Genomic DNA, 13,078 nt, shown 5'->3' with positions numbered 1-13,078 from the left:
TATTAAATAGATAATTATTTTTGTCTGATCAAATTAAACACTGAGCTGAATCAATAGGCTCCTAACTGATAAAAGTACGAACACCTAACCAAACAAACCAACAAATGATTAACAAACGAAATCTGCATTGTGTTTATAAGTTTAAAGATTGAGGAAATAATTATTAAATAAACTAAACACGTGTTTAACAACCTAAAAAATATCTCTTTTTTGTAATTGTTTGCAATATAGTACAATAAACACAATATGAACATACAAATTTTATTCTTCATGGCAAGCTCAGCTATTTCTGACATAATGTGGCTTAAGAGGGTAAGTAATCCCTCTAAACATGAAAAGCACCTAAGTTAATGTTTTCCATGGGTCCTAATTTAAAGTATAACACCATCAGGGGGGGTAGGGGCACTCTGTCAGTCATTTTGAAGGAGACAATCACATGCCAGTATATGCTCTGAGCATAGCATGAGCCAAATCGTGTGCTGTAACTGCCTGTAGTGTGTGGTGTTCATAGTTCTATGTAAACACCATTCATTTTACATTATGTACAAATTGAAAAATCTACATTTGAATTACATTTATTCAACCTTTATTTTGACAGGGGGTCATACTGAGACCAAGGTCTCTATCTACTTTTGTATTGAAAGATATATAAAATTAAAAAGTGTTGAAGTCTGAATGAATGTGGGTTTATTTCAATTATTTTATATGCGGGTCAAAATGACCCAGATTGGTTTCACCATATAAATATAACACAAATAATGTTTACTTGAAATTACTGAAAACTAAATGATACCAAAATCAAAGGATGGTAAATAAGCTTTTAAGTAATAATGTGGATTGTACTTGGGATAAAAGCTGCAATTTGTATTAAAGAAAAGTATATATTTTAATTTTACACAATATGCAAATAAACTTTCCTAAAATAATAATAATCTGTTTTTTTTTCAGATGTCATTAATTACATAACTAATAATGGTTTGAGAAGAAGTAAGTTAACATTTTGCTATGATGGTTGTTTCTTACAGTAATTTATTCTTGGGGTCCCCAGTCGGTAGTCCATGTATGTTAAATATGTTGGTAGGATGAGGGTTAAAGGACGGCTTTCCTTGATGCCCCTCTTTTGGGAAACGCACTCTGATATGATTACACACGTCCAATGTGACACCATTGAAGCAAAATTATTAAGTGCAAAGAAAAAACTCAATATCCCCCAGCGACTAACGGCCCTTCAGAAAAGTTGGAAGAAATTAGTGTTCCGGGTTTTGCGGTTCCGGATAGCACGATTAGCCAATGAGGACCTGGCTTTCCTATATCTTTGCTGTGATTGGGCAGCTGGTTGAGCCCCACATCGCGTAGCTACACACAACAAACATGGCGGACGGTAAGTTAATTGTTGCAAGATAAGAAACATGCTATTGTCTTGTTAAAAAGTTACAGTTGTCATAAAGTGCTCATCCTGAACCAAGATGCAATTTTCCGAATCTTATGTCGCAGAAAACTAATTCAAGAAGAGCGTAGTCACTGCGAAGACAGGCCATGCGTTGTAACAATCAGAACAAACGTGATGGAAGTTGTTTAGCGTAGCTAGCTAATATGAGCGGTAGCCTACATCTTAAACATGGAATATGGACGTAGCTAACTTGTAGCTCGCTTTCAGCGAGATAAGGTATTAACATTGTAGCGGCAACCGCTTTCTATTTGCTTGCTTTCAACTGCAACGTAAACACCACTTGTCTTGTGACGATAGCTAACGGATCGGCTATCCACCAGGCTAGCTAGCACTAGCCACCATTGGCTAGCGAACTTGGCTAACTGGTTGCTATGTGTATGCCTGTCTTTGCTAAAACCACACCATTTGTTCATATGGGTGAACGCTGAATCTACACACAGTGTACCAATGCATGATTTAATACACACAATTAGCTGATATTAACTATCTTGCTAACTAACATTATTAACGTTAGTTGGTTAAAATGTGCAGCATGTTGGCAAGCTAATGCTTGGTGGCTAAATACTCAAAGCTAAGTGATGACTTGTATTTGGTTGCCAAGTGCTAATCGTTAGGATAATCTGGCTACTTGATCAGCCGCTGTCCCTGAAAGGGTGCAAACTAGTTTCTTGAAGGGGCAAACGTTAGTAATCTTTTATCTAGTTGGATTTTTTTTTCTTTTTTTACCTTTTGCTCTACTTTCTCTCATCAGTACTCTGCTTCGTATCGGTGTAGCAAGCTATATGTATACACAATATTTATGCATACTATTTAGCATGTGTTGCTTTTGCCTGTTCAGTGTAATCATACAGTGGCTACATTTAATAGGTATAATTTTACTTTGTTTATTTTGCACACGTTCCCTTAGATCACGCTGACGCGGACCAAAGCATGGAAGGGCCCACACCTGTAAGTTGGTTAATGGAAATATAACCACCGTCATGCACGCATTTTGCCGGCGTCTCTGTTATAAGTTGGCTCTCAATTTCAATTTTAGATTGCTGAAAATCCACATGCAGAATATGGTCTCACGGAAAATGTTCAGGTACAGAATATTTTGTTCTTTATTTTATGGCACTACTCTATGTATTGGAAATGTGATTTTTATGTTTCTGCACCCCCCCCCCCCCATAAAAAAGAATAAATAAATAATAATAATAATAATAATTCTAAATCTTCTAGAGAATAGCAGAGAATGAGAAGTCCAATGCAGAAAAGGTTTCTAAACAGAAAGTGGATCTACAGTCTCTTCCTACGCGAGCGTATTTGGATCAGACAGTAGTCCCCATACTACTTCAGGGGCTCTCGGTACTGGCTAAGGAAAGGTACGTTGTGAATTAATCTTATTACTTTATGTATAAATAGAAGTGAGTTTAATGTAAAAAAAAATAAAAATAAAAATACAAATGACTTGACGTACCCTGTGCTGACTGAACTTGTTTTGACATAGCCTGTAAATTCAAGTGCCAAAGACTAAACCATGCATTTCTTTCCAAACTCAACTTTCAACGCTCTTTTCTTTCAGGCCTCCAAATCCCATCGAGTTTTTAGCTGCGTATCTCCTGAAGAACAAGTCGCAATTTGAAGATCGGAATTAACTTCCTGGAGGCGACAGAGACACCCATCTGTGGCCATACACACGTACACTTCCTTCTTTTTTTAAGTGAAGACACACTGCATTTTCTCAACTTATTGCTCATTAACTTAGTTTTTAAGCATCCAAAATAAAATAGTTGTTGCAGAACACCTTTTGTTTGTTGTAGTGGATTATGTTGGAAACTAATAAACAATGGCAACCCTGTCTGAATATTCCAGTAAAACTATTATTTATATTGCAGTTACAAAAATGCATGTTGAGTTTAATACACGTGCATATGATGTAGATCTCATGTCATCAAGAGCAAATACAATATGTAAAATCTGAGATTTGTTCAACTCATTTCTGTTAGTGAATGAAGGAACACATTTAGTGAAACTCTTGATAGTGTGTTCATGGTGTTTACCAGATGTGTTCACACTTTTGACAGGTTGTTGATATTTAATGTATTATTCTCAGTCTAGGGATGTAGGGTGGTTAGTGTAGTGTGATGGCTAGGGAAGTATACTTGTGGTTTTGGGTCCAATACCCAGGCAAGGTGCTGCTGTTGTACTCTTGAGCAAGAAACTTAACCTTCATTACTTAAATAAAATATTTTATACAAGTTGTGTAAAGGGGTGGATTGTGTGTAAAAAATGTTTATGTACTCTGGGTAAGAGCATCTACTGAGTGATGAAATTGTTTTTAAAATGAATGCTAATAGAAATGATAAAGATGGTATATAGAGATTTTTTTAAAAAGCTTCCCCTTGCACTTAAAAATAAGCACAAATGGGCCCTGTGCTCATTTGCTAAGGGTTTTATTATAGCACATGACATTTAAAACGGCACATGACAAACCCACAGAGGACAGGGTTCACTTAAGTATATCTTCAGATATAAAATAAATTTAAATATTGCACCTTTATTCAGTTCTAGAAAATATATTTTTCATTATAAATATACGTTCAGAGTGTGCAATCTGATCATTTATTCAGCAGGTCAGTATTTCCAGTGCCAGCAAAATCATTTTCACACTACGGTCATAACTGCTTCTGCCCACCACATTATCAGTGGCAGAGGGATCTTGAATTATGTACAAGCCTTCTTTGTAAAGAACTTTAGGCATCAAAAAAACACAAATCTCTTCCTGAATCAAAACACATCTTACTTCCTTACTGGGAAAGGGAAAGATAAACTCTCTGGACCTCCCAACAGTGTACGGTCACCCCGAATATCCGCCTCACCCAAGCGGTCCCTAGGTCTTGTGATTTTCTGCACTAAGGGGTTGCAACTGTAGGCACCAGACCTGGGTCAAATACGTATTTGTTTTGGATTCAAATTCTTTTCTACGCTTTACTGATCTTGTCTGGTGTATTGGAACCAATGGAATGCTCCCAAAAAGTGCAAACCCTGACTTCTGGTCATATTGGCAGGCTCAGTTACACCAGGCAAGATCAATAGAGCACAGAAAAGTATTTGGAATCCAAAACAAATGCGTATTTGACCCAGGTCTGGTAGGCACTGATCTCGTTGCGGTTGGCAGCTTTTTTTGTGCGTTTTACACATACAAAGAGATATTTTACTTCATGGTTTTTTTTTCTGATGTCATTTCAGATTTGTGTGTGTGTGTTTATTTGGGGCAGACAGTTTTGGCGTGTGAAGGATATTTTGGGTAATTACAGAAGCTTCTCATGACCTACTGGCCTTGCACTGTACTCTGAACCAGCTTGCACAGTGATGCAATGCCTCCGGAGGCTGTACGTGTGTGTACTGCATAGTACCCGATTGTTATTTTGTTGGAACTTGCTTTGTTTGTTATTTCCTATGGCACATGACCCGAAACTGCTGCACTCAGAAAGGTAAAGGCGTTACATAAAACCTGAAACTCAAGTTAATCGTGAATAAAGGCTATAATCTGTTAATATGTACAGCCTCTGGAAACACATTGTCTCTGTACAAGCTGTGCTGGAATTACTTGAGGTGTGTTTTCTTGCTTTATACCATGAACCCTCCAAATACCCTAAACCAGCCATTTCAATGTGGTGTGGACAACAGAAACATCTGTCCAAATAGCAACAAGCTTCTAGGCTTCTAAAATACCTTTCATCGGACATAACGTCTGTCTTGGTCAACTAAAAAACACACACAAAAACTGAAATGCATGTTAAAAAAAGTCCAAAAAGCCCACCAGAAAATAATTTTGGCATATACTGTACATTCATGTAAGTTTATGCTTCTTCATCACTGGAAGAGAACACATTTGAAGAAATTAGGCAGCATTAACATTAGCATGACCTATCAAATTTCAAGCTTGTGCGTAGTTTCTCATACAATATTGTACCCACAGTGTTTCATCTGAAAATGTGTATACGTTGACTGGTCGGCGACCACAACACCCATCCTTTGACTAGTGAGTCCTCCATAATCGCTTGAAAATGACTGAAGGGGCGTTAAAAGTATGTGTTTTTTTAAAGGTGGGCATTTCAGTCAATGAACTTCGGCATCCTGTATGTTCCTTGGAATCATGATCCACACATACTGATTCTGTAACAAACAACGGCAAAAAAATCTTTCTTTGTGCCTGCATGTATGTGTGTGTGTGTGTGTGTGTGCACGGGGATCCCACTTACATTACATGCATGATTATTTTTCTTTAAAAAAAAAAACAAACAAAAAAACTACGTCAACTCAAAAGCTACAAGTAATAACACAACGTAAGTCCCGTTTCTTTCTCCGAAAAAAAGTAGTGGCACGTAGCGGAAGGATATCTGGCCAAACCCAGGACTCGGGTCGCGCTGCGTCCGAAAGGAGTCCCCCCCCCCCGTCGGGTGTCAGATGTAGAACTGGTGAGCGGCCAGGCTGTCCATGAACGGGCGCACCAGGTTGTCGGTGGAGAAGTAGAAGATGAGCCCGAAGGTGATGGAGATGGGCAGGGCGGGCAGGGCCTTCTTGAAGATGGCCAGGAGCAGAAGAGTGAGACACAGCCCCTGTCAAAAGAAACGTTTCCCTCTCAACGCCAGCTCCACATACACATTCCTACAACAGACATTCCTTAGTGCGGAGGGAGTGGGAGCAGAACCGCTTTCACTGTGCCAGAGAATCCAGTCTCATCTGTAACCATTTAAACCCTCCAGAGCCGCCAGCGACAGATGCTCTTGCGTTAAAGGTACTCGAGTCCGTGTGGGGAAAACCAGCGCCGCACACGCGCTGGAAACAGAGCCGCAGTAAACATATTAAGCAGATGCGAAAAAGCGCTGTTTTCATTTTAAGGACCAGCTGTTCTGTGGGTTCATCGTGACACAGTGCACTTATCTTCAATTTACTGCTTCAAGAAATAATGGCAACTGATACTAATATAAATAACCAGTATATATAATTCGTAACCAAACAACTGCATAGCAACAATTATACAACTGTACAATTATATATGTAGGCTGTATGTTAAAAAAATAAGAATAAAAACACCAATGTACTCGTGACAAACATGATGTCAGACATCCTCCGCTGTTGCTGATGTTGCTGTGGATACGAACATGAAGCACTGACTTCTGCAATGTCTCTCGCAAAGTTACGAAAAGCTTTTTTTATTCAGTCTGCGATCAGCAGTAGCCTTCACAAAAACTGCTGACATACTGGGCCAAACAAATCAGCCATTTTGTCACGCTGGCATGCCTAGAGAACCGTTTTTAGAAGTGCCTCAGAATGCAAAACGTGTTGCAAAGAGTGAAAAATTGCTTGTAATTTCCCCAAACTGTCAGGCTGCAGATTACATCCTATTTGAACATCTAACAATTTAATTCAGTTCATACTGATTGTTGGTTTGTTCAGATTGCCTCACTGGGTCTTTTCAGGGAAACAGCTCTTCTGTATTCCTGAGACTAACACTGATGTTCTTCCCTTTCTGGGAGAGGAACGTCCCCTCAGCGATTGCACCACCGCACAGTGCAACACAAACGCAGGGCATTTAGCAGGCTCTGCTTGCTGAGCGATGTCAACAGACGTCATGCTGAACGGATGTACTTCCCCGTGCCTGGATGAGGAGCATGTGCAGTGCAGCGCTATGGAAACGTAGCTGCCTGGTGACGCGTCGCGTCTGATTCCCATTCACTCATTCACTCACGATGAGGATGGCCACGAAGCAGGCCAGCGTCGTGTTCCAGTCGCCGCCGGTCGCTGCCGCCTTCCCCACGAGCACGCTGTAGAAGATGAAGTCTCCCAGGCCCAGTTTCACCCCCCCTGCAAGGGGAAAGGCAGCCGTAATTTACCGCCCCTCCCTTCCAAAACCACCATAGGCTCGTAATGAAACGGAATATCGGAATATAGCTCCGTGTGGATATCCCATTAGAACACTTCATAATTACTACGGAGAGATCTGTTCTTGGCTGGAAAGACAGCAGCGATCTCTCAAAGCTCAAGTAGTCTTATTGATTAAAGAGCCTGGAATCAAAATAATCTTTTAAAAATATCTTTACATTAAGAACCAAAGAAAACAAATACAATGACACTAATAAAATGCATTATTTTCACGTGTATAAATTTTGGGGATGTTATATGCATCTTTGTCCCGTGGCTTAAAGAGCCCTTTAAATATAAGAACAAAAAGTGACCGCACAGCTCTTTCAGGACCGGTTGGCTGGTGTTGAACGGGACGTCCAGCTGCAGCCTGTTTGCAGGTGGGTGGAGTGTGCGTGTCTGCCAGGTGCAGTCTAGACTGTGACGGCCACTCACTGTCCTCCTCCAGGTCGTCCCCAGGGCCGTACACCTGCTCCGTCCCAGTGATCACCTGGCACTCTGGCTCCCCCTGGCTTCTCTCGGTGTCACTGCGGTCACTCAGCCGTTCCTCCTCGTCTGAAGGTTACACACAAAACTTTGTATTCTTTTCTTCAGTACAACTTAGTAACAGTAAAACAGAAACACTGAGGCGTGGTCTGACAAAGAGGGTTTTTACATGTTTTGTGGATACATCTGTGGATATTATTATATTAAGTCAGTACTGAATAATTAAGAAGTAAAACCGTCAAGCTGTAAATTAATGTAATATTCAAGTATGAATCTGTGAAAGAGGTGAGTGTTTTTTCCCCATTTTAAATCACGTAAAAATTCATGTACACACACCTGTATCCTGATCAGTGGGCTCAGCAGCTGTACTAGGAGGTTTGGCCATTCCAACCATCCAGATCATAGCAGCTAGAGAAAAGGAGGTCAATGCTGGTGATGTGTACTCAATAGGATACTGTAGACTCCAGGCGCGCGCACACACACACACACAAACACACGCACACACACACACACGTTTCAATTCCTCCTTCCTCCAAACCACTTCAGTTACAAATACACTTACCACTGTAGTCAAGTTCCTGTCATGTTTATTATAATTAAGCTCTGACAAAGCAGGAAGTTAGCATTTCTCTTTCAACTGTGTGTACTTTTAATAGTCCTCAAGGTCTCCCGGTCTAACCCAACCTGGCGCCGTTCACATACTAGAGTTATTGTGTGGATCTGGCCTTAACCACATTCAAAGCCAGCCCCGCTATGGCCTTCTGTTTACACAAGCTATCTTCTTACACAACCCTTCCAGCTTTGTCCGATTAACATGTACGCTCCTGTTGCGTCCAGCAAGATTTTTTTTATCCCTCGTTTTAAAAATGGAAGAAACACCGTGGCGGCGTGTGATTGGATCTCGGCAGACGCGCTGGGTGGCTCCGCCTCGGTTACCGTGCAGACTTACAGGAGTATATGAGCGCGGGGAAGATGGGCTCGTTGCGCTCCTGGGCCGTCTCCACCAGCATCCTCAGCGGCCCTTTGGGGCACAGCACGGCGATTAAATCTGCAAGAGGGCAAAGGTCAGCTTCACAGGCGGAACTCTGGAGCACTGAAGCCAACGGAGCCCAGAAGCAAACAGCAGTCTGAAGCAAATGCAACTCTGAAACAAATGTAATGCGGAAGCAAAAAACTCTGGACTTTGAAGCAAATGTAACTCTGAATCAAATGGAACTGTGAACTCTGAAGCAAATGGAATGCTGAAGCAAACAGATTTAAACTCTTAAGTAAATGCAACTCTGAAGCAAGGCAAGGTCACGATCTTGGCCAAGCAAGCTGAGAGACACCATGAGCTGATCAAACCAGAAATCGTCCATGAAGCAAATGATGTGAGGGAGGTGAAAAGCTGAGAAAGAGGGGCTCTCACCGTAGACGGATATGGCTCCTAAGATGACCCAGGCCGACCATTCGGGGAGGTACTTGATGAAGATGAGGGCCATGAGGGCGCTGATGATGATGAGGTAGGCCTGCTGAAGCTGAAGAGGACCCTTCCAGTGAATACAGACCATCCCCACTGCCCCAAAGTTCCAGATGATCATCACCAGCGTGGGATAGTCCATCGCCACATTGTAGGTCTTAAAAACCTCCCTGTGGAGTCATGGGGGGGGGGGGGGGAATACTTCAGTGGAATTTAACCCTTTGAAGAGCAGTGGTTGTTACATCAGCATTAGAATGTACAGCTAGGCTAAAATTTCAAACCACAGTTTTGGGCATTTCCTTTACGAAATTTCCCTTAGGTTCACAGGGGCGGCATCACACCTTTCGCTTCCTCAAATGGTGCACGTTACCCACGCCTGAATTCAGGAATCCACCATTTTCAAATATGAATTTGATCTAGACTCCGCGTCGCGTGCGTTCAAGGGCAAAGCAACATCACGTCATGACGAGGACAGACAATGGAATAACTGACCCCAGGTACATGAAGCTGAACCAGAAGAGAAACATCAGGGAGGAGAGGATCAGCCAGCCGTGTATGAACTGCACCAGAGAGAAAAGCATCATTTCAGTGACAAGGCTATCGCTGGTCGCGGCAATTTCAATAAATACGCAGGCTGTTCATTATACACAGAAAGGAAAGACGGGAGCCCGCACTCTTAATTAATATATATAGATTATGAATGTCTACGCAACAAAATCATTTTCATTTTTATTCCTATTTGGACAAAGAGACAGACACGTTTCGGCCTAAGCCGTCCTCAGTGTCTCCTTGTCCAAATAGGAAAAAAAAAATGAAAATGAATTTGTTGCGTAGACATTCATAATCTATATCTATTCATTAAGAGTGCGGGATCCCGTCTTTCCTTTCTGTGATTATCTATGAGAAGCCAACGCACCATTTATTTGCTATATAGCCTAGTTTGTTAAAAACTTCTTTGAGCGCATGGGTTGGTAATTCTTTTTTTGTTCATTATACACAGAAATCCCGCATACAGAGAGGGTGACCTCCATTAATGGAACTGCCCATGCCTGCTCTAAGGACAGACGCCTTCATTTACTGCGGGAGCACAAAGAATCAAGCCTTAACAGCTGCCTGCTTATTCTGCTACACTCCCATGCACAACATGTCTTTCACCACTTCCCTGCCTTCAAGGACTGCTGATTGGCTCTCCCCTTATTGGCTAGCAGGACTCGCTTTGATGCACCGTTATAATGAAAGCCAGTTTCAAAGCCGAGGCTCAATTACAAATAAAATAACTCAACCAAAACCAAAAAAAACAATATTTTAATGCAATAATCAACCAGTGAAATCACACAGTCCTTCAGACTACACTTGTGTTTTTTTCTTTAGTTTTTTTTAGGTTGCCCTCTGTCATCATTAGTCAACGTGTGCAACAGACACCCAGAGGCATAAAATCCAGGATGGTGCTCGATTCGTTTTCGTCAGAGGCAGGGAGGGAGCGCTCACCTTATAGCAGCGGTACTTGTAGAGAATAACGAGGAAGATGGTCATGACAACGATGACGCTGATCATGATTATGGTGTTGAGGACGGAGTTCAGCAGCCGCTGGCCCACCGACGGGGTGTCCTCCGTGAAAGGAGTGTAAATCCTGCAGCCGAAACGACAGATGGCAAAGCTGTTATCTCTCCTTCTGTCCCCGGCCTCTCCGACGCGCGACTGCGGCAAAAAAAGCTGCTCACAGGTGTTCAAACTGAGCCTCCACGACGCAAAGGTTACTAACTGCTTCAGCACTGCGATCAAATTATTACAACGTAACCTCAGGGGGTGAAGAGAAACATGTGCAACGAAACATTTGTGGAGCTCTTTTGTAAAGAATATTTACTTGTCGATTAAACTTTATACTGGGTAGGTTGACTGAGTACACGTGCTCTTTTGCAGCAACACCCTGTTAATGCGCCCCCACCCCCCCAGTAACCTAACCTGCATGTACTTATTATGGCAAAAAGGCCCTGGCCGAGATTCAACCCCCAAGCCCTTCTTGCTGTGAGGTGACAGTGCTATCCACTCCACCACTGTGTCGCCCCAAAATATGATATTGATAGTGGCACGGAGACCTGGGAGGCTCATTGTGTTTGTGAATGTGGTAGTCGCCGGATAAAAAAAAAGCAACAACTTTTTTTTTTTTTTTTTAAAGCCACCTACAGCTGCTGCCCGTTCTTCTCCGTGTAGAAGCTGACGGACTTGATGGTCGCCACGACAACCACCATGCAGAGAGTGACGGGGACGAAGAGCATGATGACGTGCTTGGCCCCGTACTTGAGCGTGAGCTCCTCATCCTCGCTCTCCACAGTGGGCTCTCGCTCCACGGGGCCCCGGATCGGCCTATCAGAGCCCGGCTCTGCCGCTGGGCGCCGCTGCACGGCAACAGGGAAGGATGTGAAAGAGACACACACGCACGCTGAGACACACACGCACGCACCACACACCACCATGCACCACACACCTGCATGCACACACTATGCAACACGCATGCACGCATACACAGTACTCACACACACACACACAGGCGCCCAAGACCATAGTTCTTCCCAGGGGTCACATTATTTTTAAAAAGGTAGTGGGGGGAGGGAGGCAAATATATTTTCCCTCCCACTTTATATTCCTGTTTATAAATGAATGCTAAGTAAGACATAGCGTGCATGTGTTCATGTAAATTCTTCCTCTTAAATATGCAGAGCTATCATAATTATTCCATCACTAGTCAAAAGGAATGCTGACAGTCAGTTTTTTGATGCATGCATCTGAATGTATATATTTTTTCCCTCAATGATCAACGTTGAATAGCCATGCCCTAGAGCGTATACACAAACCAAGTTGCACCTACCCTTATGGTCTCTGTATCCACCTGCCCCAGAGGTGCGCTACCCTCACTGTAAGGTGGCAAGGTCGGACTTTCAGCTGGCACCAAAGCTGACCTCTCATTGTAGGAGTCTTCTTCACTGTCTGAGGTATTCATTAATAGTGTTCACGAAGACGACGACGCAATGGACACCTTTAAGTAAAAAAAAACAACAACAAAAAAAAAACGCTGGAATATACATCTTAAAGAATCACGAAAGGCTCGAACATTCAATATATAAGGTAATGAAAGAGGCTCCGCATCACAAATTTGCCTGGGGGGGCTCAGCCTAGCTAGCTAACGATGCATTCAACGTACAAGTCAAACAGTCAAAAGTTTCATTTGGAAACCAATTATTTTCGTCCTGTCGTTCAAGCCCCAAAAAACTAACAGATGCCACTAACTACCTATAAACAGGCGTCAAGACGATATGACGTTGAAGCTGGTAGCAGGCTAACACAGGCTCACGTCTTGCTTACGATTTTTGTCATGTCACAAATGAAAACACATCCAGGCGCTGTATAATACTCCATATTTACAAGAAAACGATTACCGCTACCTGTGTTATTTGTAGTTTTGCATAAATCGGGGCAATGTAGAGATATCGTGGGTATTTCTGTCGCGTTCTTCCGCGTCAGTCGCTAGGTAAAATACTTCCTCCAGTAATTCCAGTTGTGGTTGCGGTCCCCACAAAAGCATCAGCTGATCATAGCCACCACGTGACACGGACAATAGCAACGTCAGCTGACCGGACAGTTTTCCATACTTCCTCGAGGGATTAAAGTTGAAAGTGGCATGTTCCTACTGTGGTTTAACGTCATATATTAATACATTTTCATTTTTCTTTCTCTCCCACTCAACCCTGCTAATTACATTTGAGCATATGATTCTA

General features: G+C 42.3%; 2 protein-coding genes across 4 annotated transcripts in view; one reads left to right on the top strand and one right to left on the bottom strand.

Annotated features, from left to right (window-relative positions):
- The first annotated feature begins 1,278 nt into the window (after positions 1-1,278).
- On the top strand, positions 1,279-3,690 carry dpy30 (dpy-30 histone methyltransferase complex regulatory subunit). The gene is made up of 5 exons (XM_064316998.1): positions 1,279-1,381; positions 2,358-2,398; positions 2,487-2,534; positions 2,672-2,814; positions 3,015-3,690. Exons 1-5 carry the CDS (start codon positions 1,372-1,374, stop codon positions 3,085-3,087), a joined length of 315 nt encoding a protein of 104 aa, XP_064173068.1. The 5' UTR covers positions 1,279-1,371; the 3' UTR covers positions 3,088-3,690.
- Positions 3,691-3,869: 179 nt separating this feature from the next.
- Positions 3,870-13,078, bottom strand: part of psen2 (presenilin 2) — a 38,925-nt gene continuing 29,716 nt past the window's right edge. For 2 of the 3 annotated variants that reach the window (XM_064316952.1, XM_064316961.1), the window contains exons 2-11: positions 12,172-12,339; positions 11,490-11,701; positions 10,794-10,935; positions 9,798-9,865; positions 9,255-9,475; positions 8,796-8,894; positions 8,183-8,254; positions 7,796-7,915; positions 7,188-7,303; positions 3,870-6,054 (exon numbers count right to left, since the gene is read on the bottom strand). In XM_064316952.1, the coding sequence (XP_064173022.1) occupies positions 5,899-6,054; positions 7,188-7,303; positions 7,796-7,915; positions 8,183-8,254; positions 8,796-8,894; positions 9,255-9,475; positions 9,798-9,865; positions 10,794-10,935; positions 11,490-11,701; positions 12,172-12,303 (1,338 nt within the window). In that variant the 5' untranslated portion in view covers positions 12,304-12,339 and the 3' untranslated portion in view covers positions 3,870-5,898. Of the gene's footprint in view, positions 6,055-7,187; positions 7,304-7,795; positions 7,916-8,182; positions 8,255-8,795; positions 8,895-9,254; positions 9,476-9,797; positions 9,866-10,793; positions 10,936-11,489; positions 11,702-12,171; positions 12,340-12,745; positions 12,906-13,078 lie in introns of those variants that run through there. The other variant, XM_064316944.1, reaches the window with a different exon arrangement.

This window comes from Anguilla rostrata, chromosome 2 (genome assembly GCF_018555375.3).
Source record: "Anguilla rostrata isolate EN2019 chromosome 2, ASM1855537v3, whole genome shotgun sequence".
NCBI classification, from domain to species: Eukaryota; Metazoa; Chordata; class Actinopteri; order Anguilliformes; family Anguillidae; genus Anguilla; species Anguilla rostrata.
Note: the sequence above shows the minus strand (reverse complement) of the source record. Positions and strands in the feature narration are given on the sequence as shown.

Bases quoted from the DNA above. Each gene is read 5' to 3' on its own strand.
- dpy30 (XM_064316998.1), top strand. The intron at 2,399-2,486 runs GTAAGTTGGTTA...TTTCAATTTTAG, and splicing joins GCATGGAAGGGCCCACACCT to ATTGCTGAAAATCCACATGC. The intron at 2,815-3,014 runs GTACGTTGTGAA...CTTTTCTTTCAG, and splicing joins TCGGTACTGGCTAAGGAAAG to GCCTCCAAATCCCATCGAGT.